Source organism: Kryptolebias marmoratus, linkage group LG1 (assembly GCF_001649575.2).
Source record: "Kryptolebias marmoratus isolate JLee-2015 linkage group LG1, ASM164957v2, whole genome shotgun sequence".
Lineage (NCBI taxonomy): Eukaryota > Metazoa > Chordata > Actinopteri > Cyprinodontiformes > Rivulidae > Kryptolebias > Kryptolebias marmoratus.
In genome coordinates this window covers 9,897,727-9,923,943 of record NC_051430.1, presented here as the reverse complement: position 1 = coordinate 9,923,943, position 26,217 = coordinate 9,897,727, and the positions used below count along the sequence as shown (strand labels likewise).

The window sequence follows — 26,217 nt, the reverse complement described above, 5'->3', positions numbered from 1 at the left end:
ACCCTAGAAGACTGGATAAACGTCATCCAAGATATTCACAAGATGGAAGAACTGACATTTGCACTTAAACTGGAACAAGATAAATTTGAAAGGTGTTGGACCCCGTGGCGGACTTTCATGAACACTAGATCTGATACTAATGAAAGTGAAGTGACACCCATTGTTCCTTAGCTACTCTGTTCGGTTTTGATTATTTGTTTTGCGGTTGGAAAAAGTTATTCTGATATGATACAGACTTGTACAAACTCTGTCCTCCCTACTCTCCTGTGTGGAACTGGGGTGGAGGAGAAATAAATGAAAAGGGAACATTTATAACAGGAGCTGGGATAATCTCCTGAAGAGGTATGCTATAGACTAATTTAACATACTGATTAGAAGATTGTATAAGACTGTTCCACTTTCTGTGAACAAATGTGAGGCATACTTTTAATGCTGTTCCTCAATAAAAACTTGAATTAAAAAAAAAAAAAAAAAAAGCCAAAAATTTTCATGCACAGTATGGTTGAACATCCTGCAACTGAGGTATTTTCTTCTTCTGGCTTGTGTAAAAATACTTAATGAACAAAATGATCTTGGGTTTTTGCTTCAGTAGGATTGCAAATCCTACAACAGACTCTCCCAACCCTTGATTTTTTTTTCCACCCAAACCTTTTAGCAGCTTGGACTCCTGCTGTACCTCTTGTGTTAAAATAGTAAGATGAATCATGGTTGCTTGGACCCCCTCATATACTTGTCCCCCATTATCCTCTCCTGAGTGATCTTAGCCAGTGAGCCCTTGCTCTGATTACGCTTGTTACTTAATTATACATTTTGGACCCACAACGCTCGCAACAAAAGGGCCGCTGTGACTCCATTGACCCAGCTCCCTCCTCATTGTCCCCTGCTCTGACAGGGAGTCAAACAAAATGAAAGGGGTCCACTTAAATATGTTGCCACAGGGACTTAATTGACAGATTGAAGGCAGATTTCTGTCAGCGTCCCGTCCGTTTTCCCATGTGTGGCTTTTTGCTTCATTTGCTTTGCTCCTCCTGCGTCCTGCTGTGAGGTCCAGTGGGACTGTCCTGCAGCTCGACCACTCTTCTTTATCCAACTTCACTGGCTGTTGTCTGCAGGGAAGAGTTACCAGCCAGATGCATTTTGCTACAAATGAATGTTGGAAAGTGGAGCAAGGGTGAATTTTAGGAATCTTGTACTTAGACAGGGTTTCTGATTTTATCTTAACTTTCCAACAAGAGTTAGGGTCAACATAATTTACCATATTTTTGTGAGTTTAATCATGTTTCAATCATTTGCTAATAAGAATTTCTGATAATAAACATATGAGAAATGAAAGGCTTGTCCTCTGTAGTGCTTTTATAATCTGTCTGTGACAAGGTCTTATCTTTCTTTCATTCTGTTTTTTATTCTCCCTTTTTTTGGTCTTCCTAAGATATTTTAACCTATTCCACACGTCTAAAGACAAAATGACCAGAGAATTTAAAGTTGAAGACAAACCACTTCACTCCAAGATTGAATGGAAAAGAATTTGACCTTTGGTCATGTTAGACCTGCTATATATTAGAAAACAACTTTTCCTGTTATTCACTTTGTTAATTCCTGTAGAATCCTAACACACAAATTAAAGACTGGCTTGTCACAAGGAAGATTTGAAATACCACACTTAATAAGCATGGTGCTGGAGAATTCAAAGAACCTGGGCTCTCTGTGTCCTTGAGATGCTATCGTCCAATTTTAAAGCACACTTAAAGGGCTAAATGACAAGCTGCAGCTGAATGCAAAATCACTGAACAGTCTCTTTATAATAGAACCCTGCGTGTAGCTGTGTTCGTTTTTCCATCTTTTGCACATTTAAAGCATTGAATTTGTAACAAAAACAGCAGAATGGCATTCTGTGCGTCTGTGCTCCTTTTGAAACTTGAAAAACTCTTTTAGACGACCACTCTCTCTTTTTCCTCTTCATCGTCTGCTGTTTGCACCAAAAGCTGACACTGAATAAGAGGTTGCACACAAAAATAACATCTGCACTGATTGTGCTACGTAGGGGAACCAAATGAATAATTCCTTACATTTCTTGTGTTTGTCTGCTTTCTGTTACAGTGTGACAGCGAAAGTGACATTGACGACAAGGTAAGACTGCTATTCCTGTGTTTGTTCACACACCCCATGAAGTGATGGGAAGTTGTGAATAGCAAAATTTGTGCACCCAACTAAAGAGTGAAGACAGTCATGGGGTGTTGTTAAATGAAAAGACACCATGAAGCTGTAAGCACTGTTAATCATTCTCATCTTACAGAGAAACAACCAAGCAAAACGTTGCTCAAACTTAGGCAAATTCTTGATGATAATTTAGTTTTGTGTAAAAATACACACTACCATAAGTTTTGGAGCAGGTTAGGGCCCTAATTGTAATAAATATGTTGTCTCTACATGTGATCTTATTGCTCATACTTGGTGATTTTACATCGACACAAAATCAAAATAGCTTAGCTCACATTTGGACTTTTTTATTGCAATTAAACATTTCAAAGCTTTCAAAGTAAATCTGAAAAATACAGTAGGACAAAAATATGATAAAGTTAACCATTTGGCTTTTATTTGTTGCGGGTTATCAGTTTCACCTCTGTAAATGTGTGTTGCAGACTTAGATGTGGTTGGCTGATGCAGCCACCTGTTTACAAGATGAAACACCTTTAGGGAAAATCACACATTTTAATTCCTCCACAGTTTAGCAATTACCCTCTGGTAAATAAATAAGATAGCATGCCTAATCTTCTGTAAGCATAGCTTCCAGTTCTGTGGATGTGTCTGCAACTCCTCCTATAAATAATACATTGATAGCAGGCACAATTTGCATTAACTGTAGCCTGGCAAGTCAATAGGCTTTTATCTCTCCATTGAAGCGAGGAGGAGCGGAAGGCGCTTGCTAGTTGACACGACGAAGAAACGTAGCAGGCCTGTCAGTTTTCATACGGATCTTTGGCATCAATGTGGGGGGTAGAGAAGGAAGTAAAATAGGAGAGAAGCACTGAGAGTGTTTCCATTACGAGGTTATGTTTTCTCTTCTGCTCAGTTACTTCAAACTTACATCTGATCTGTTCAGTGTCACAAATTTAGTATTATAAAAGTTTGATAGAATACAAAATAAAGCACATGACACAAAGGAAATGAGATTAGGAAAAACAAGCTGTGTTCTGGCAGTTTTGCTGTGTTTCTGTTGTTGGGAAGGTGTCAGACTGTCTGTTCAGAAAGACTGTTACATATTTAATGTTTAGCACCAGCTATTTTGGGCCACGTAGGTAGACTCTGATGCAGTATAAGATTTGATAAATCTTTAGATTGCTGCCAAGTTTCAAGAAGGCAGATTGTTGAATTTTACAACCCAGAGCCAAAGCTGGATTCTCTTTATTTCTATATTTTTATCTTACCATAAATATGTATTAGTTTTAGGAAACAGAAAGCCCATCCTATTTCAGTTCAAGGGATTTACTTATCAGGTTATCAAAAACTATTCTAAGTTCTAAAATTTTCTAAATCTATCCTCAAGTTTATAAAAACACATCTCAGATTTCACCATGTTATTGTTTATTAACAAAGCTTAAATCAATATGGAAAAGTTGTGTGTGGAAAAAATTAAGTCCACTTTATGATTTAATGTCTTATATAGCATTAAGGTTTGTAGACGTTTGTATCTGCTCAGCTTTCTGATGGTCCTAGCACAACATTTCAATTAGGTTGAGGTATGGACTTTAACTGGATCATTACCACATCTTGATTCTTTTCATTTTCAGCCATTCTGTTGTAGAATTGCTTCTGTATTTGGGATTATTGTCCTGTTGTATTGTGATTCTCTTTGGTCCAAGCTGATTGGTCTTGGCTGCTGGTTTTACATTTGACTCTAGAATATTTTGGTCTACAGAGAAGTTCATGGTCAACTCAATGACTGGAGGGAACCCAGGTCCTGTAGCTGCAAAACAAGCCCAAATCATCTGCTGTGGAAGGGCCATAATGCATGGCTCTGTGTATTGTGGTCCAACACCTTTACTTTGGTCTCATCTAACCAAAGGACATTGTTCTAGAGACGTTTTGTAGTTTTTTCAGGTACAACTTTACAAACTTCAGTTGTGTTTCCATGTTCTTTTTAGAGAGCAAAAGCCTTTCTTCTGCCAATTCTTCTGAACAAGCCATATTTGTCCTTTTTCTAAATGTCTTGTTATGAACTTTAACCTTTTAACCTGCTAACTGAGGCCTGTAGAGTCTAAGATAGAAGTTTTGTTGGGGTTTTTTTGTAATTTGACCATTGTACAGTCTGACTCTAGGGTGAAGTTGCTTGGATGTCCAATCCTGAGAAGACTGGCAGCTGTCTTAAACGTCTTCCACTTCAGAATAATCTTTCAGAAAGGAAAGTGAAGAACTCTAAATTGTTTGAAAATTGTCCTATAACCCTTCAGATTGATGGACACAGGAACAGTTGCTTTTCTGAGGTCATTACTGATGTCTTTTCTCTTTGACATTGTGTCAACACACACCTGTATGCTTCAGAGCAACAAAGTCCTAAACTGCTGGTTTTATGGAGGTGCTCACACCTGAGGATGATCAGCTAATTAAGTTAATTTGATTAGCAGCATCTGGTTGCTGCTTTTCTATTTTGGCTTGATTTTTGTTTAATAAGTAATGATATGGTGGAATCTGTGGTGCGCTTATGTACATATGAGTTTAGGTTTGAGTAATTATATAACGAGAGAGAGAGAGAGAGAAATATATGTATGTAATATGTAAAACTAGAATTTAAAGAGGGGAGACTTTCTTTTTTCATGACTGTACCAATGTTATAATTATGTAGTATAAAGAATAGCAAATTATTCAATAAAGTCTTTCATGTGGCTAACATAATATTTACATTATACTGTTGGAGTAGAAAATTTCTGTTTCAACTTGATATCTAAAACATCGGCAGCAAAATCAGAACTGAAAAGAATTAGTGAAAGTGTCCAATAAACATTTTTTTTAATGCACCACCGGAAGTTTTCACTCACAGATCATTCTTGCTTTTTCATATCTTTTATAGTTTTGCTCTCATTTCTTGCTTTCTTTCTTCCCCTTTAGTCTTCACTCTTGGTGCCTAAAACAGTTTGATAAAATCTGCAGTCATTTAAACTAATTTAAATTTTATGGGTTATTTAAAATACACAGTTGAGCTAAATTTATTTCCTCCAAGCTTTAAACTAAAGCAGCTGGATAATGACCATAGCAAAGATGACCTATTTGTTTCTTCAGAAACACATATTCAAGGTGATGAAAACTGAAGCATCCATAAATTACAGAGGAAGGAAGAATGAGGAAAACATAATTTGACAGCCCATCACCAAAAACAAAAAAAGAACTATGAAAGAAATTGGGTTTCATGAGTAGAAAGACAAACACTGTCATTTGTAATTGCTTAAAATGAGGATAACTCGACAGCGGTAATTTTCTGCAACTTTTTGCTGAAACAGGTGCCAGCTCTCTCGTATTCATCCAGTGAGACTCCTTTCATATCAGATTACCAGGCACCTGAACAGCCACATTGTCAGGATTTCACAGATTAACTTCATTAGAATATTGCTTCCAGGTGTGCCTTCAGGGTGCAATCAGTTACAGTGTATTTGAAGAACAGTGACGAGTTGCTACAGCAAAGTCAGTTTAGATTGTTGCATGTCGATTAGCCTGCTTGTTGACACAGCATGTAGTGATGTGCTTCTTGCATGTGTCAGACTTCAACTCTCAGGAGTTTTTTTTGTTTTTTTTAGCTCAGCTCCAGTTTCTCCAGCAGGGTGTTTGTGTTGATGGGACAAGTAATCAGAATCTTGGTTTCGGTCCACATCATTGTTCTTGGGAGAAATAGCCTTGACTTACAGACAACAGTGCTTTTTTTCTGTTGTAAAGCTTTACTTGTGGGTTTGCAAAGTGCATTGATGATTTAGATGCTTAGAGGTCCAATATGTAACTTAGTTAGTTTTAAAACAGCTTAAATAGCTTAAAATCCAACATATCCCATAGAAAGTATAACCCTCTAAAGTGATCACAAGTTTTAATAAACTCAGTTTAGCTGATTTCTGTAATGTTGGAAATGAGCATTCACTGTAATAATCAATCTTCAGTTTTTGTGCCTAATTGGAAGAATTATCTGCCATATAAGGTGTAAAGAAATGCGATCTAAAACCTTGATCAGTGATCTACTCTGGTTATTGTTGCAGCAAAATTAAAAGTTTACAGCGTTATGGTCAATTGCCTTCAGTTCAACATGAGCATCCCAATTTAAATTTAATTTAATTTGATTTTATTTAACATGAGGGGGAGGAGGGGTTTGTACTACTTCTTTCAGCTTTTTGTCAGTCACGTTTAAAGGTTTTGTCAAAGAAGCATAAGAATATGGATGATCATTGACAGCCGTCATGAAGTTGAGATTTTGTAGTTTATTCGGCTAATTGCTTGCAGGTTTGTTGTTGTAGTACTCCTTTGTCTAAGCGGCGTTTCTCTTCATCTTCCACTATGATTATCACCCACCATCAAAGGGCGATGTTAAACGCATACTTTCAGCACTAACATATCGAGCAAGATCTGTTTTTAAAACTTTGCCATTAACCATTGGGGCCAACTCTGTCTGTTTGTTAGCATTTCAATGAAACTTTCAGAAAACAATCATTGGAAATACCTCTAAAACTGGTTAACATTTGAGTTCATCAAATTGAAGGTGGTCTCCACTGCCACCTGACCTTAGGAAACACAAAAATGGCTATAACTCAACTATTTTTACAGTTATGGAGTTTAAAATTGGAGTGGTGGTAGCTGAGCGTCATCCCAAACATACTCTGGGCACCACACAGTGTGTAATATTTTTGCCTAAAACTTTGGCAATACCAGTTGGCAACCACGCTGTCTCTCTCTTAGCACAATACTTCATGAACCACTGGACATATCTTAATAAAACTCTCAGAAAGTAATCACTGGCTGTACATCTCCTCCTTCTCTAAGTGCCATGCCAGAAGGCGTTGGTGACCATGGCTCTGCATTCTGTACGATCTCTCACTAACTGCAGCAGACCTGTGGGTGTCATGCCCATCCATTGACTCAAGCTATCTGTCAACTTTTCCATCTGTCTTCCACAGCTTCCTCTTCTTTTTATCTTTCCACTTGTTACAAGATGTTCCAACAATTCTCTCCTTGTTTTCTCTTGTCAACACTTTTTTGATGGTGATTCTGTTGATGCATGAGATCTTAAGCATTCTTCTGAGAAACCACATTTCTGCAGAGTTTATGATGTTAGTTATGTTTAACGTCATAAACGCTGTACATCTATAACTGATTAATGTTTGGAGTCACCCCAATTAAAGGTGGCCACCACAGCTAATTGACATTAGCCAACAGAAAAATTGGGATAACTCGGTCAGTTTTACATATACAAGCTAAATTTTGTGTAGTAGTAGCTCAGAGTCATCTCCATGATATGCTTTGAGCTCTAGCAAACCTCATGAGACATCACAATATTGCATGAGATCACGCATAAGGTCATTTACAAGGTTTGACTAAAACAGCTGAAACTCTGTCCCTTCTCATCATAAGACCATTACCATATGCCAATCAGGTTATGTTTTCAGTAGTGTTGATTGGTTTGTTAGTTTATCTGTTTTGCAAGATTAATCAAAAACTAATGAACAGATTTTGAAATTTCAGGGAAATGTTGGGGTTGTCACAAGAAACAATTGATTAAATTTTGGTGGTGGTCACGATCCTGATTGGACTTTTTTTAATGACGCTGTTGCCTTGGCAAAGGTTTGCGCTATCTGCGTCCTAAAGTCACTCGAAAATACAAGCTTTATTGTTTTTTATTTTGCATAATATCTATGAAATATACTATTTCAATTTATCTTAATAACTTTTCTATTGTTTTTCACTTCCAAATTTCAGCAAGACTGTCACTTTTTTTTGTTAATTAACAATAACATCAAACAGATAACTCAGCCTATTTTTCTGTGTGTGTTTCAAATGGAGTCTAAAGCCACTAACCTCTGACTGTTTCACATCAAGGCAGTCATTTTCTTTTATTGGAGAGTGAAAGAAAGAAAGTGGGATTCATTCCCTCTCAGTTTGTTCATGCACTCCCCTGGGGTGTCATCCTATCTTCATTAGGTCCCAGTTTCTCTGTGACTGTTTTTTTTCCCTTCTGTATGTGAAATGGCAGCAGCCTTGTGTCAGACAAATCACCACCAAGACCATAAAATCACCAAAACCTCAACAGAGGACACCCAGGTCGGCTAATTCCATTTGGTCCTATTTGCTGAACAGTCATTCGGCAGAAAATGTATCAGTCTTAGAGACAGTCTTAGAGGACCATCATCACATCCTGATATGAGCTCTTTTATGGCTCATTTAGTGATCTGTCAGAACTGCACACAAGTTTGGATTGACATATTAATTCCTTCTCTACCTCCATATCTTCCTCGAGTTCAGCAAATGAAGACCATATTACTACATCTGAGTCATTACCAGCTTATCAGTAATGATTCATCAGTTTATGATTTTCTCTCAGCTAAAATCTACCTATAATTAAAAAAAACAAACTTTTTTTTACATTAACACTGATGTCCTCTCTTCATTTATTTTCTCTATATCAAATTTGCTTCTGTTCTTTTTATTTGTTTGTAGCACTTAATTGTGGACACTAGTGGGTTATTGTATTACTTCTTGCCTCTGTCGTCATTTCAGAAATGGAGGAAAGCTAACACTCATCTATATTCATGTACTGACAGTATGTTCTCTCTCCTACATACCCCTCCACAACCCCTGCTGCTTTGAAGAATCCAGACAGGTCTCTTGGAGTCATCATATTCTATAACAAACAGGCCACCCACCAAGCCACTGACAACCTTAACATTTTTCTACGGACGGTGAAAAGTGATCGTCTTAATGTTTCAACACAAGTGATCATCCGTCCTCATCTCTTTAATGAAATTAGATTAAGTGCACCTGGGAAAGAGCTGAGAAAGCAGAATGCCTCGCCACCTCCTTTAATCTAAAACCAATTTGCCAGTAATATTCCTTTTCCCCCAGCTTGGGATTCATCTGCCCTGATTCAAAATGGAGGAGGAACGAGATGAGACCAGAGCTGACTGGTTGCATTCAGTTCCCCACAGGCACTGTGAAATTAGAACTGACACCGGCAACACAGGCCTTAATATGGAGATGTCATTTTTCTCCTCTTGCCTTTGTCTTTCTTCCTTCCTTTTTCTCTTTCTCCTTCTGTTTTGTCCTACTCAGTTACTTGTTTCATTTAAAATAAAAAAAAGACAACCATGGAAATGAACCAAATCCTCTAAACTTTAGTATTGTTTGGATGCTTGTTTGGATTAGTGTTAAGAAAGTATTTGGTCATAAAGAACAGGTGGTTGTAGGATGTTCTTTCCATTTAGTTTATTATAATGAATCTGGAAGCACATATCTTTAATTTTTCATTTGGCTGTGTGCAACATAGTCTCATTTATAATCCTCTCCAACTTATGTGTTAAACTGGCTAAGTTCTTTTTTTGCTGCTGCTGCTTTGTGTGATTGTCAAGAAGTGCATCTGTTGTACATTTAGTCCGCAAGCATGTGATGATCAGGGAACACATTTGCCTCTGAAGTGAAGTAAGGGGCCCGTAGTCTCACCAGTATATGATGTGTGTGTGTGTGCATACAAGCTTGGAGGCAAGTGAGTGTAAGGCTATGCTTAGCAGTGAAAACCAATCCCAGTGCATGTTGGGAAGAAGAGGCGTGATGACAGAGAAAGACTTGGAGCCTCTGCAGGGCCAGCCAGCAGACAAAGCCAACTGACATCAGCATAGACAGCTTGTCAGTAGCAATGCATGTCGTACAGCCATGCAGGGACAGTCAGCATGGCTGTGGCGTCATTGATGTGGCATCCAGTACCCTGGTCCAGATTCCCATTTAAAGGTTAGAACTGATGTTGGCATTGCAGATGAAAATAGAAGAGCTGTGGAAGCAAAACCACACTAGCCACTCAGAACAAGGGATGTGTGAAAACACAACACTGTAATCTTCTTTCACTTACTGCCTTTGCTCAGGGAAGCTGTTTGTGTGGGTAGAGACTGTTATTAGAACTTCCTTTTGTTCTGTTAAAATCGTAACGCAGATTCTACCCCACTTTCTTTGAAACACCAGTACTCTGCCAATTCTTTGCGAAAATCCTGTCACCACTCAGCCATGTTCAACAGCTTGTGATCATTGTAATTCAAGGAGTTATTGTTGCCTCAATGAACACCAGGTTTTGGTATAAATTTTTCCAACACAAAAGTAGATCCGTTTTTTAAAGGTGGTTTTCTTCAAACTCAGTTTTTCCCACCTGAGAGCTCTGGTTCTGTAATGCAAGTCTTCAGCAACAGCCGGTTGAAGCGCTCGATTGAACAATTTTCTGCTAGAGATCTCTTTAGTTCAATGATACAGCAATAGAGAAATCATGGCATGCCATATCAGACAAGACAAGCGATGAGGTTTTACACCAGTTGTGTTGCTGCATTTTATCCAACTTGTAATGTGTTTGTAGAAAATTGTTCTTCCAAAAAGAATCACACATGTGAAATCTATTATTTTTGAATCACTTTCTTATTTTGCTATTTTCTTAACTTTAAAAAAAATTTAGTGTAAGAAAAAACAAGAAGATTAGAGATAAAATGACTTCATTGTAAAGAAGGTGGTGACTTTTTTTGGAAGCATTTCTCCATTTTCTCTATCCTTTTCTTTTGGATCATTGAATTAAGCTTTGTTCCAGCAGTTAATGCATACCTACTTAAACGCAAGTGAAGCATAACTGGCCACAACAGAAGGAATTTCAGTGTTTTTGTATGACATAATGTTAGGCATGTAGCTAAAATGACTATAAACCCATTATAAATGCGTGTCTGCAGCTCTAAAGTCCAGCATGGCACAACATTTATTTCCCCTAAATGGCCCCTGTTTAAATAACAAGCCAAAAACCATATACATTTTTCCACATGAGTAATAAATGTAAAATTGACTCCATATTGACTGCAGATGTTCTGTGGAAAGAGAAAACGACACAAACGTTTTTGTGTGCAGGGATGTAAGATTTGAGCGTTTCTGATCGTGCATAAACACAATGCCTAAGTGGGTTTTTATTCAATAAACATGGCTGGACTGTAATTACTTACACATTTCTTCTGGCTGGAAATTCAAGACAGACTTTGTGTGCATTTAGAGTTGGCTCACTAAGACTCTTGTCTGTCCCTGCCTTGGCCTGTCTGCATAAGTTTTCTTAATGCAAGAAGACTTGATTTTTCTCTACAACAAATGGCATATGCAATCAGAGATAAATATAGAATTCCCTCATTGTTTTTTTGGAATCTGTGCTATCTTGGACATTATTTCCTTGAAGAGATGTTGATTCTTCTTTGGTCAGAAATACATTAGTGAAAGAAGTTTAGGTCCACTGTGGCTTTGAAAAGAATGTTCAGAGCTTTAATATCCTTTTCAGAAAAAGAAGTTAATCATCGGTGCAGTTCACTGGCCATATTTTTTGTTAGAATTATATAAGAAATATCAACATACATTTGTTATTAAGTTATAATTCCTGAGTCTCTGTATTTTTTCTGCAGTTACAAAATATTTATTACTGAGGTCAAGTTTTGGATCTTTAAGGCAAAGATCATATGAGGCCATTATAATGTTGATGATGTACAATAAAGAAAGTGGGCAATAAGCCACTTTCTCCCACCTACTGAGAGCAACCCAGACCATTTTTTCTTTTTTGTAAACCTAAATCATATCATACCCAAGTCCATCTAAACACTCAGATTCCTCTGGATGTGCAACTGCCAGACCTCAAGTCCTGCAGGTTCTCACATGGCTTGGGCTCTGGAGGGAACTTTCCGTGGGCAAATGTGCATGTGAAGTGGAAAGCTGAGAACCCTGGAGAGTACACTGAGATCAGCCCCAAACACACACAGAGTCCAGCTGCCTTCAATTAAACCAGAAACCCCCAGCCATGGAAATCTCTGATGCACAAAACCAGTCTGCTTTGATCTGCTCCAGCCTGGGGAAAAGGTACGGGACCTTTAAGAATTACAGGAAAAAATAATTATTGTATATGCCATAAAAGTTAACAGGCTCAGAGACAGAAAACAGTAGATGTTAATGATGGCTGTCACTCATGTTTATTTGCCAGATATTTTCCCTTTTCTCAGTCAACTTGATTAGCTTTAATTAGTGAACACACCTGGCCTCTCTTCATATAAGCTGTGGAACATTCCTGTTGTAGTTTCTATGAGCTCTGAAGACCATTTCTGAATTATGCAGGGCACATTTGTGCAGCTGAAGCTTATATGCTTGTCAGTTTCAGCTTGACACACAGAAGAGGTGTAACAGCTCTCGGATATGTATGAAATTTGGAGCCCGAGACAGAGATCAGCATTAAAACGGTCCCCCTGCCAAGCACCTCAGACGCAGGCAGCATGGGCATCCATTAAATTAATTTGACTTCATTAGTGCAAACCTGCTAGGCCTAGGGTGCCCACAGAGATGCCAGTGGGTGGGAGGTAGGGGGGCGGTGGTTGAGTGGCATCAGCCGCTGTGCTTTGAGGAAAGTGAACACATGGCACTGACAGGCGGAATATGGCCCCAGTTCTTACACCGGGACGACTGCCAAACAAAGGCAACATGCGTCACTGGCTTTAGGGGAGCTCAATCAACACCCAGTCAGAGGATTAACGCCATGTGCACCGCGCCACATCAGTGAGGAGGCTGTGGGTCGCCGGGTAGCCTGGAAGTCAAGCATGTACACCCAGTGAAATGATATACAGACACTGCCAATAATGTGAGTCACTCTCATCACCTTTGTGTCTGCAGACAAAAAGTTTTATTATCGTGGTGTCTTTATCTAATCTTAACACCTTATAATAGGGATGTACATCAGTCAGCCATAACATTATGCCTACCTGACTATACTTTTGGATAGCTTATCCTTTTGCCACAAAAACAGGTTTGAACAGTCAGGGCATAAATAAGGAACAACTTCCGATGTCTAAGGAATCTGGTATTGGGACATTAAGATTAGAACTTTTAAGGCCCTGTGGAGTCGAAGGTTGGTCTATTCTTGGATTTGTCTTGCCTCCCCCAAACGTTATTCATGAGTTTGCTTAGTGTGTAGATGTTGCATTGCATTCCTATAAGCCTAAGCCTGTTACTATAACCTCTAGGTCATCACTGGAGTGTCTTGGGCTGATCTGGGCTCTGGTGGGAAAAGTACGCCTGACAAACACGTAAATGTGAAAATAAATAAGTAAATAATAGGAGACATGAGTCCATATCGAACTGGAAGGTAGCCTGAGGGTGGAAAGTGTTCTGCCTGACAGCAGCAAACACTTTGATCAGAGGGCCCCGTCTGAAGATCACTTCCACATCTGCACATGGGGAACGAGCTGTAAACTGCCAAGAAGCATTTTAATGACAGTTGGATTATAAAATGAAAGAGGGCTCCAGATGGCAGGCAGTGCAGCGGCTGTGGTTCGGGGGGGAGGTTGTTTAAACTGCTTTTTTATTGATAAAATATGGGGTGAAAAATTGTGCTAGGCTTATTAGGCATCCCACTGTGATGTTGCTCAGCTGGCCAAGCTGTTCAATGTGGCCCTTGTCCAAAAGTGCCTGCATAAATTTTGAGAAGTCCTTTTAAACCTATAAGACCCCTGCTTGTTAAATTCACCCTGGTTCCCCAAAATCCTCTCACTGTATTTGTCTTTTGAAAGACTTGCTTGTTTCCTCAGTTTTTAGGCTAGTTGGAGAAAAGCAACATTAGTAGCTCATCGTAGACTGAGGAGGTCAGAGGGGATTACCCGTATACCAGGCTCATTATAGTCTTCCAAGAACAAGAGTTTTGCCTTTAAACACCTTAATTCCATCATGATTTAATTAGCTTTGCTCTCCCAGAGATAAAATGAGGTTGACTTTATTAATTTACCACACTGTGCTTGTGCTTACACCAGCACACAGTGCACTGGGCATTGACATTTAGTAACTGGCTACAGCAGTGGTAAGGAAGAGGGAACAATTAATCGGCTACCAAGTTAAAATCTGCATGTCTCATATTACTGTAACAAACAAGACCCTTTCAGTTACAATTTTTGCAGTAATGGGATCCCTTTTATAAAAATAAAACCCATCTAAACACTTCATAAATGCACATGCACAATATTACTTCACACTAAACTAGACTCATTCACGTTTTTAATCAGTTGTTTAAATTGAATTTGGCTGAAACGTGAATAACGCTGATTCAATGCTGATAAAATTTCATGATATGAGAATAATGATCAATACTGCTACATGTTCTAGTGAAATATCAGAAATATGACTTTTAATTAGCCATTTGGGGTCTTTTTTACTAAAACGTGTAGTTAGCCACCCTAATTTAAAATCCACATAAGCTGGTATTGTGGTTGACAGAAAGGTTCCTGCTTCCCCTGCAAAAATAGGCACGTATTTTTTTATTCCTCTTAAACAATAAACCCCAATTTATATTCTATAAGTACCACTTTAAGGCCAACCCAGCACTCCTCCATTCCACACTCTGCCTTCCCTTGGCATCAAAGACAATTACTGTCAACATCACATCAAATTAGAACTGTTGGTTTGCTTGTTTGTCTTGTTATGTGACTTGAAAACTGCCATCTTCCACCAATGGAAGGTCCCCTCCCATCTGCTGTCCTCCTTGTGCCCACACTGATAGGCCTACACACAACTCACACATAAATCCCTCCCAGCGAAGAGAAGAGAAAGGACGAGCAGCCGACAGCCTAATGGACTAATTTGTAATTGCAAATAAGAAAAATCTGCAATGTTGGATGTGTTTTAATTTGACAGAGTGGCAGCTCAGAGCCAGACCATGAAGCTTCTTACCCAAATCTTTCTCTCATTCCACTTTTCTCTGCCTTCCTATCAAGTTCTTTCTTTCTTCTCCTCCAAGGAGACTAGTCAAGAAAAAGGTGATGGCAGAAATGCTTTTGGCACATTGTGATGCCCAAAGCTCTTGGCTCTGTCATATTTCTTTTTTTTTTCTCCCAGCCCCCTCTCACAACCATTCCTCTCCTTTTTTCTACCTTAACATGGATTCCCTAGGATAGAATAGGAGATGTATCTCAGAGCATTCAGATGTGTTTGAAGTGCAGGACAGAAGGGGGGTGGATGGGCTTGTGGGACTGTAAAAAATGAATTGAGCCAAGTAATAGGAGAACTGTTTTGAATCATCACCCTCATAAGTTATTTATCAGGGGCCCTTAGTGTGGAGGAAGACTTCAGAGTACTCCCTTAATGTAGCTTCTGATGACTAGTAGGGGGGTTGTTCCAGGAAGTACTGTTGTAAAACAGGAGGAGAACATTAGCAGAGAAGTCTCTTAGGGGCCAAGGAAAAAAGAGGAACGACACAGAGGGCGGCTCTTTCCCAGCATGCAACACTGTTCAAAAAAGAAAGGTGTACAAAAAGATGTCCCCGAGCCCCCCACCAGCCAGTGATATCACATGAGATACAGAGCAAGATGTTCTGTACTGTGATTCCCACCAGGTTAGGCACATTCAAGTGGACGCGATACATTGTATTCGAATAGTTTTTAGAAAAAAGAAAAGAAAAAGAAGACTCAAGAGAACCAGAAGAATGAAAGGCTGTGAGTGCTTTTTATTTCACTTTGTTCAGTTTTCTTTTTTAATTTTGTTAATTTCTGTGCAAAAATGAACACCATTCCATCACAGTGTGGTGGAATATCACTGCCTGGCTTATGAATGTTCTATAAGGCATGTTGGTACAAATACATTTGTTGGACTTTTTGAGAGATACATACTATTAAAGTGACATGTTTCCCCTAGATGCCCATGGCTATTTCAGTAAGACAAAGACAGTTTAGTTTTATAGAAATAATGTGTGTGATCAGCTGGCCTCCTCACAGTCCAGACATGTAACTTATTTAAAATATTGGGGGTCATTATAAAGAAGAGAATTTTAAAACAGTGACTACATGCTGTTAAGAAGCTAAGATCTTGTATTTAAGATGAATGGACACATATTATTGTGTCTAATTTGTAACAGTTCCCGATCCTCCAGTTATAAACTAATGAAATGTGTTGGGATATACAGTTTTTAGTAAGAGTGAACCATACAATAATCTAAAAATATAGACTGCTAATAAATCTACAGTTTTTTGATTACAAAAATAGGGATTAGTCAGTTTCAGTTAATCTACTGATAAAGTCAACAAGAGGTTCAACTCAAACCATTAGATCAAAAACCTCTATATTTACAATTTTGGCTCTTATGTCACAATAGATTTTTATATATCCATATACATAATGTATATGTCAAGGTTAAAAAAAAGTACACTCACAAACACAACCTTGTAAAGCACAGAGAATTTATGAAAAGGTATGGACAAACAAGCAAATTATTAATTCAAGTTTTTCTTAGCTTTTTTAGAAAGCTTAACTACTTTTTTCTGGAAGTGGGATATGTATATATCAGACCTCAATGAAAATACAAACACTAAAATGAATTTTTCATTTTCAATGAAATGTCCTTCAGTATTATTTTTGTGGCATGTTTTAATACCAGGTGAGCAATAGGAAGGCCTCACCACAACACTTTCCAGCACAAAGTGTAACACTCAAAGGTAGTTTCTGATCACACCAGGCTAATGGCCTCTGAACTGATCACTGAGGCTAATAAAGAGCAGCTAATGGCATAGCTGCTTCATTTGTGCTAATTGGTCTCCCTGGACTTCTGCTGTTGCCCATCTCTCCAAACATCTGTCATGAGTGTATTCCCAACACAGCTCATACTCTGCCCATGGCCTGAAAGCTAAGCTCACTACCAGAAACAATTGTCCTCTGGTGGCCTTTTACCAAACTATGCTGAGGTGTAAAATATATAAAGCAGTTGCTTTTTTGATTAACCTTTTGCTACAGAGGTGTACAGTATATAAATCATCAGACCTTCTTGTATTGCTATTTAGTGGTTCAGTTTTGGTTCTATGCATTTTCTGTACTTTTTATTTTTGTGGAAACTGGCAGCTCCAGTTCTTGCCCAAAACTATTTTTTAAATATTTTTTTTCTTGAATCATTCAACCATGTAAAAAAGCACCTAACTCAAAGTATGTTCACATTTCTTTAGATAAATTTATAAAAAAAAATAGCAGAGGTAACACAGGTTAACGGACAATTGCATTTTTGCACCAACATAATTTTAAACGAAATTCTTGGTCAAAAAGTTTGCACATGCTAGGAAGGTGTTCAGTATGTCCATAAAACTTGAAAACAAAAATGTTGACAAATCAAGGACAAAATAAGAAAACCATCTACAGCAGATGAACTGCATTTGAAAGTTCTGATGTTTAAGAAATAGGAAAAAGAAACTCCAGCAAATGCTTGACAGAAAACCAAATGGATTATTCTTCAATTGATCACCTCATGTTTGCTAAAAGCACGTAAAAGTAATATCAGTGCTATATCGACTGTCAAGAAAGCATTCTTAAATACAAGGGGTCTGAGGTGCCAAACTGTACAAGAACATGACTGAAAAACTGTGGCCATAGATCTCTTGAATGAATTATTCCAGGATAAAATTCTGGGCTCAACAATGTGTTGAGAAAATATAAGGATAGATACACCACATTGAATGTCTAAAGCCATCTGTAGGACAAGGTGGGGGTTCTTTGATGGTTTGGTGTTCCATTTTCCGTTTCTGCCAATGGTATTTAGATTTTGTCAAACTTGATCATATTATGAATACAGGAAATTAATACAGAAAATCAGATTTGGATCTGACATACACTATCTGCAAAAGCGTCAACACAACACTGAAGCTAAAAATGCAGTTAATGTTGTAAAAAACATATCTTCTTATATGTACCCAAATGAAACGTACATGTACAGATGTATTGTACTTGCAATCCTTAGACCATTTATGTGTGGAGGCAAGGTAGCACTCATATTTTTTCAATGTGGCAAATTTGTGATATGGCAGTGGCGATTTTGAAGCACTGACACATGGTGCAGCATTACAATGGGCTGCAATTTGCATATCATTTCATGTTAGGGATATTAGATTAATGGCTTGTGACTAGTGTGATGAATACTAATTTAGCCTTAAATCATGTCACTGTTAGAAATCAACAGCCTGCCCAACAGGCAGTATAACAGCTCAGTGCTAGACATTTTATAAGGTCAGCTAACTTCTTTGGCCAAATTCTTCCTGTTTCCTATTTGCTCCAGCCATTTAATGCAGTTGTAAATGTGTGGTAAAACAAGGACAGTTGTCTTTGAGGCTATCTGAGCCCACCATTGGTGTTAATGTCATCTCTATTAAGCCTGGCAGACAATAAAATCTGCTGATAGACTCAAACCAGTGGTGATGGCAAAGCTGTGTCTGGTGAATATTATAAATGTTGTTGTACAACCCCTCCTCCTACTGGCCCCAATTTTACTCCCAGCATGCTGGTTCCTGGTGTTGGCAGCTTTTGAGGCCACAAAGCGTAATGATGTTAATGTTGCATGAAAAGGCTACAGAGCTATGTTAGAGAACAACATATCACACAGTGTTTTGATGCCTTTAGAGACCATTTTGACACACTGCAACAGGTTATGTAGTCAAACAACATGTAGAATGTGGTCCAACACAGAGGTGATGAATTTCTTTGAATTCCTTAAAGTTACTTTTGGTTAATTGTGAATAAAATTCATATTGGATTGCCAAAAATAACTGAACATGATAGCTGTTTTTTGTTTTTTTTTTTGCAGAATTTTTTTAAAGGATAAAACTTCATTAAATATCAAAATAAATAAAATCAGTATTGGAATAAGACCATAATAAATTCTGTTTTAGCTTGTTTTTTTTTACTCATACACATACATACAAAACTACTTACTTTTAAAGATACTGATTGTAGAATAAAACAGAATCAAACAAAAAGGTATATTTTTGCTAGTTGTTCTTAATTATTACAGATTGACACATATCTGCCCTAGTTTGTCAGGAACATAAAACATAAGATTTTGTTATTGAACTGTTTGTTCCATTGGTCTCAACAGAGCAAAAAGCTTCACTGTGTATTTCAGTGTCTAGCTTTTATTATTAAACTTTGCTAGTCATTGTATTCCTTTTGCATAAATCTTTAAATGCGATAAGCCATGCTTTGTGTGATTGTTCCACCACTTAGGCTACTGGCATGTATTTGTGTGTGTCACTTCATTGGTTCTCCTGAGAGTAGATGGCTAGCCAGGAGTTTGCATGGAAGATGTGGGAGGGTGTCCAGAGGGAACAGTTTGATTGATGTGTTTTGGGGTAGAGGAGCTGTTGAAGGGGTTACTGGGGGGTGGGTGGTGTTGAGGATGATGAGAGGATGGGAACTTGATGGGATTCTGGTCCTAGAGGTAGGCATGGCTCTTAAGTGGGGGAGGAGGGAGCTGGAACAATCTCTAGATTGTTAGTGACAGGCAGATATTTCAACACTTAAAGCAGAAGGTTTGATTTAATCACAGAGCTGTCATTTGTTATTTGTCTGGCTTGGTCCACTGGGGCCATGGCTGATCAACTGCTTGATCCCAAGAGAGCCCCTTTTCCCCCTGTAATGTCTAAATCCCCTGCACAAATTACAGCCTACACCTCTCATCCCAACCCCCACTCCCTTCCTTGCTTTACGCCTGCTACATTAAGAGATGAAAACGGGAATGGGGGATTCACAAAAAGAGGAAAGCATGTTGACAAGATGTGAGCAGGGGAAAGAGAGTGATACAGGAACAAGAGACGGGGAGATGAAATGGCCTGAGGGCCACTAAAGATCATTAATAGGACTGTCAGGGAGGTTTCCAGTTGGTTATCTTCTCATAAATAACAGATGAGCTCCTCCCTCTTTGCCCATTCTAGTTCATTAATAATGCCTGCTGTGGCTATTTTGTTGCATTGTACTTTGAAGGGAAGAGAGACTGTGAGATAGAGGGATTATCTAGGGAATTGTAAGGATAGACTGGCCTCACGTTCCTGGTCTCTAGTAATCTAAGAGGACAGCTTCCCATATTAACAATGAGGCCACAATACTGCAGCACAGACTCAAATAATCCCACAACCAGCTGGATGATCAAACACATAGAAGGACTGGTGACACAAGACAGGGGAAAATGACAGACAGACTCTTCCATAAGCCTTATATTGTCCTGACGTTGTGTGGCTATTGAGTGTGTTACTTGCAGCCACTGCTACAGGAACTTGTTGGTAAAATATGGATGACAGATGTTCCAGTCGACCGCTGTCTTTAGATGTAGACTTACGTAGGAAAAAAAGAAATCTCTAGATAGAAGGGTCTGGTAGCTGAAAGTCAGGAAATAAGTTCAGAAGGGTCATCCTCCAGGTAAAAGCTTTGCCTTTTAATTAGGGTGAAAGGATATGGTTCTTATATAAAGACCAGGTGCCTGGGGGGTGGGGGTAAGGGGTTTGAGACTGATAGCAGTCAATGCCATTCATTAACCCTCTTTCCTGCCCCCCACTTATGACATGACTTTATTTGACAAGGTGCAAATAAAAGGTGCACTCAAGTGCAAATGACAGGATTGCTTCTGAGGTTTTGTTCTTTGTACCACTCTTTTTTTTCATTCCACCTTTTATGTTTGTTTTTCTTTTTGTTTGTAAGATCCCTAATTTCATTTTTCCACTTTGTTGCAAAAGTGTGGTTATTTTAGATTTGATAGCATCCTTATCTAATTGAGTTCTTTTTACTTTTGAAATAGTTTTTGTTTGTTGGACAGCATTCTCTTGACTGATAAAGCTAGAAACCATATATAATTTATGCTTTTGTGTATTCTTAATAGAACGCCCCTTCCCCTAAAGACGGCTCTAAAACAGGTCAAATTAACACAATGTCTATATTTTGTTTTGTTTTGGCAGGTCCTGTGTGCTTTGTTTTTGACCCTCTTAATTTTCTCTCTCTGGTAATTTCTGGTTGTTGAGCACGGTCATAAAAATGCCTAGGAAAAAAAGGAAATGGTAGGATACCAGGTGCAGGAAAACCATGATGTATGATTTTATTCATTTTTTTCTTCCTGTTCCTGATTAGGGGTCTTTAAACTGTGATCACTGACCCTAGACCAGCCTCAAATCAAAGGCAGATAATGTATGTGCTGAGTGAGAGTCAAAAAAACATGGAGGCACAAGAGGCCTGTGGCTCTGAGGTGCACAGCAAGAGGTTGATTCACTTTGTACAGTCCAGCCAGGGAATCAGAAGATGAGGTTGTGGGCAATGAAAAACCATGGCACGCACTAACCAGTGATTGCTGAGAGGTACAAATCCATGTCTGTATTTCCTGTCAGTACATTTAAAGGCATGAACACAGATAAGATTGACCTCCCTTTACTATGGTTTAGTTTTTGTTACCAGAGGAATCACATAACTTTGTAACAAGAAGGAAGACAGAACAGGCGCATCCTGCTATGTGTCCTTTTCCAGCCATGTTATCCAGATGCCTAAACTCCCCAGTCCACCACATCTACATCTTACTTGAGCTCATGACCTCCTTCAGTCTTTTCTTCAACATCTCCCCTTCTTACAGTCTTAATCCATTTGTGATGAGTCTTCAAGAGACGAACACACTGCAAACAATTTGTAATGCCTTTCTTGGGAAGTCAGATCTGGCCCACATACCTTGGGGATGGATTCTTTTTTTTTCTTTCTCCATCTCTCCTTTTTGCTGTGCTGCCAGAAGAGCATTCTGATATGTAATCTTTGGCTGGAGGAATGGCAGACAGACAGACACATGTGCACAGTGCACATTTGTTTTTCTTATCTTGACCTACGATCGACTGTAGAGCTGCAGAGAAAGAGAGTGCAAAAAAAATTACAACAGATGGTTCTCCTTAAGGAGCTGAGATGAAACTCTTTGTGTTGCAAGTGCTCTTTGGTCTTTTTTAAGTCTCCAATCGGTTCAGGCTCCCCTGCTGGGCTTCATTCCAATGTGCTGAGGCCAATTGAGTACATGGGTATGCGGATATACTCACACATGCACACACATTTTTGGGATATCTTGATATATGTTCTCACCTGTCTTTGCATATTAAATTCCTGGGCAAAGGGAATTTTAAAAAAATGCTAATAAATAATCCTTGAAATAGATTTTTAATGAGAAATAAATCAGTTTTTGATATTTTAAATAAATATGTTTTAATATGAAACAAAGAATGAAACAACTTCATGACTTTATCCAAAGAAAAATGCAACAGAGCACTTATAATCTGGCATATCATATGCTTCCAGGTTTTTACATTTACTCTTAGTAAAAAAAAATTGCTGCTTTTAAATCAAATACGTTCAAAAACATGCTACTGAGCAACATACTATTGTTATTTTGGCGGCCGTAATGAACGATCACTGCACATGTTCTCACCCAGCAGTATGTTACAACTGATTGATGTTGAATCTGAATAGGAAATGGAGTGCATCTAGCAGCTGAGGCATGTCTCAGAAAGAAGTGGGGGGTGGGGGGATTGCATCCCAGCCAGCGTGATGGCATCACTTCTCAAAGCGCACACGCTCGTGACAAGTAAACTGAAATCATCATTGATGTTATTTATTTTCAAATGTTCCTCGCTTGACAGGCGACATCTTGTTCGGCACGTATCCCAAGGGAGAGCTCGGTGCACAGCGTTTCTCGGCTCCATCATGCGCAGACAGCCGCTCAGCACTGACACCAAAGCAGTGGGACTCACTAGAGACTTGCTCTGGAATTTGTCACAATCCTGCACCACGCAAAGAAAACAAAAATGCACTCAACATACTGTTTGCACACATATCCAGATCTGTCTGAATAGTTGTCTCCTATTTCAGCATCAGCCACCACACGGAAATACAAGAAACTGTTTGCATAAAAAGTGTTTTAAATTTGATCATCTGTGCCAGAAGAAAATGCCAACAGAAGTTCAGTCTGTGTAAAAGAAGTGTGATGAAAATGCCACACAATCACTTTATATCTCTGTTTGATGGGTAGATGACACATAATTCAGGTATAAATTATTATTCAGCAAAATCCTTATTTTCCTAAACCTTAACTAAATCCTTGATTTTTATCTTGCCTAGTTAAATGTTTTTTTCCCAAATAATAAGTAATGGGTGATACTAATCACTTTAAACGACATATAATCACCAGTTGTTTCCCCTTTTTTTTCCAAAGTTAGTGCGTGCTTTTTTGCCAGATTCCACTGTAAATTATTATCATCATGTAGCAGTGGCTCCAAGTACATAATTCCCAATCAGCCTGCCAGCACTTCCTGTCTCAGTCAGGCTCAGTGTCTGTGCGGTTGCACACTTTTGTGTCATTGGTAGCCTGGCCATCAATTCATGTGTACATGGCCTCATTATCAGTTACTGTCTTTGCTCAGGGGAGGTGGTTGAAATGAAGAAGTGAGCATGGCGGTGGGCAGGTAAACCAGCCATGAGCTAACAACAGAGCCCAGATACCCTCAGCACAGCTCCACTAAAGGAGTCCATTTGTCAAATATGTCTACACTGAGGCCCACTAGGGAGTACATTAGTGGCTGAGGCCTCTGCAGGGATTGCTCCTCTGACTCCCAGCCACCCTAACTCACCAGGCTGGCCGTCCAAGGTGTTTCCCGCAGTCAGCAGTGACCAACCCTCAGCGTGCACTCATACGATTGGCTCATTAATAAAACAGGCCTAACCAAAGTGCAGAGGACATGCTCCAGTGCTCCGGACATGGCTCTCTTCAGCTAATGGGACCAGCCGGGAGAGGTCTTTGTCTGCACCTGACTCCCTGACATCCTTCAACATTTCAGACAAGATAGCGCAAAGAAGGATGAATGACTTTGATTGTGTGAAGCCTAGATTCATGTTGTATGTTAGCCAGGGTTAAGGCTCAGTATTTATCTTAGACTTCTCTGTGTCTTCACTCTGGCATAATGCCTGTGTTTTCCCTCATCTTCTTTAGACTCACTTGACTAAACCTCCTCAACTGTGTTTTCTCTCAAAATGATTGTGCACTGGCTTGCATGTGTCAGCACCATCAGATTATATTATGCAGTGATTTTCAGCAACTGTGCACCAACTCTTCCACATTTTCCTACATTATTTAGCCCAGTGTGAACTTAGATATTTTTTACTCTCTTTTTCCCTATTCTTGTTTTGCATGTAGAGGCATGATGGTAGAAGCTGTTCTGATTCACAGCTGGGCTCCTGAGGGAGAAACAAGAGTTTTGTTTGTGTTGTTGTAGGATGTAAATCTAACAAGAGAGGTGGAGATGGAGCAGTAAGGCTTATGGATCCCACAGGGGTCTTACTGAGCCCCTCGCTAAATAAATCTGAATCGAAAATACATATGGAGCTGTAAACTGTTCGCATAAAGGAGCGCTTGTTCTCTTCCAGGAGAGTATCAGATTTACTGGCCCCACACTCTGTCTACTGGATCCCACCCTTAGAACAGTAACACAGGAAAGACATCCAACTGACTAACAAAAACAGTGTACACAAAATTCATTATCATGTATACAGTCAATAAAGAAGTGAAAGTAACATCCATTGTTAGACCTCTACAAAGATATTTTTCTGATTTCTCTCTGTTTCTTTCTCATCACTACTCTTCTAAAATTAAATTCAGGGACATATTTTTTACTGCTATTACCACAGATATCATCTTCTTGTTTAGCTGGAATGCAAAGTCTATGCCATAATAGTTCCAGACACAGCTCACAGGGAGAGGTGGCTCTCCCCAATTATTAGCTTAAGGAAGCAGTCTAGAGATTTATGAATATCCCCAGTTGACTTAGAATGGCTCTAGTCACTTCCATATGTGACCCTGAGGCCGAGTGGTTGACAGGGCCCTTCCAGGCAGATTAGGCCTTGCTGAGAGGCCTGTCTTGTTGGCAGCTTGGGGCCAGGGGGAACACAGCCTCTTGAGCTCAATTGGTAAAGATCACAGATGTAGAGGCCCAATGAGGGCAGCCAGTTACTGGGCTGCCACAGCCAGTGAGGCCCTCTTCCTTGACACTGGGTTTACTGTTACCCTCAGTCCCTTGAAGAGGAAATAACAGAGGCTCCAATTAAAGCTTTAAGACATCAAATAAAAACCCTCTGTAGTTGCCCTTAAAACATCCCAGTTAATGCTTGTTTGTCTTTACGATGGAACCACAGTCTGCTGCCATTACTCTGTTTTTGATTAAAGTGAGATTGAGTGGTTTTGTGTTGATGTTGTTTTTTTTTCAACCCATTCTACAATTTTACAATTTCTTTCAGCTTGTGGTTTGATTGCTATATAAACAACCATTTTATAACTGAAAACCATACGTTTCAAAATGGGAAGCTTTTCTATTCATAGACCTATCGGTACACTGAAAAGCTTAACCTAACGAACCTCTTCAATTTGTGATAAGTGCAACTATATAATGTGATTAAGGACTGTATGTATGGAAATCTAACAAGAGAGGTGGAGATGGGAAACAATGTTTTGTGAATACACACGTTTTCTATCATTTCAGCCTTGCATCCACATAAAAATGCCATTTTAAAAGCCCCAAAATAGTGTTTCTTTTATTGTTTCCAGAATAAAAAATGTCTTGAAATGCCACCTTTGCATCTTTGTGTAGACAGACAAAAGAAAAACCTTTTGAAAACGATATCATAGATTCTTCAATGACCCCAAACATGTCTTCTTCTTCTTCTTGTGCTTACAGTTCTTACCCAGCATGCAAGCTTTAAGTGCTTTCCCCCAAGCCTTGTTTCCTGTTTTTGCTGTATTTTTGTGGCAGTGTTACAGTAGCACATATAGGCCTAGCATAGTTACAATAGTGTTTCGGGTTAAAAACTGCATGTGGGCAGAGTTTTAAAGTAATTTTGCAAATCAAAAGATATTTGCAAGGAAAATGGCATTCCTGGTAAAAGTCCTGAAAAATTACCCATGAGACATTTTTTATATTTGAAGGTTTAATAAATTTCATTATATTTGGAATTCAAGGACTCTAAAAGCTCTTCTCGATTTAAAAATATTTTTGGAGAGAAAAGAGACTTGATCTTTAACTTGAAGGGGAAAAAATCCCCTATTGAAACAATTAAAGACATCCACTCGAGTTCAAATAAAGTTTTTGATTATTACTGTAGGGTTTTCCTCAAAGCTGCATAATGTGTCTGTCTGCTTTTGCA

At 38.8% G+C, this 26,217-nt stretch overlaps 1 protein-coding gene across 9 annotated transcripts in view; it reads left to right on the top strand.

The window, feature by feature from the left end:
- The window catches only part of fbrsl1 (fibrosin-like 1), a 279,706-nt gene that overhangs the window by 189,769 nt on the left and 63,720 nt on the right, over positions 1–26,217 (top strand). For all 9 annotated transcript variants that reach the window (XM_037980515.1, XM_025005586.2, XM_017414623.3 and 6 more), the window contains one exon: positions 2,098–2,127. In XM_037980515.1, the coding sequence (XP_037836443.1) occupies positions 2,098–2,127 (30 nt within the window). The remainder of the gene's footprint in view (positions 1–2,097; positions 2,128–26,217) is intronic.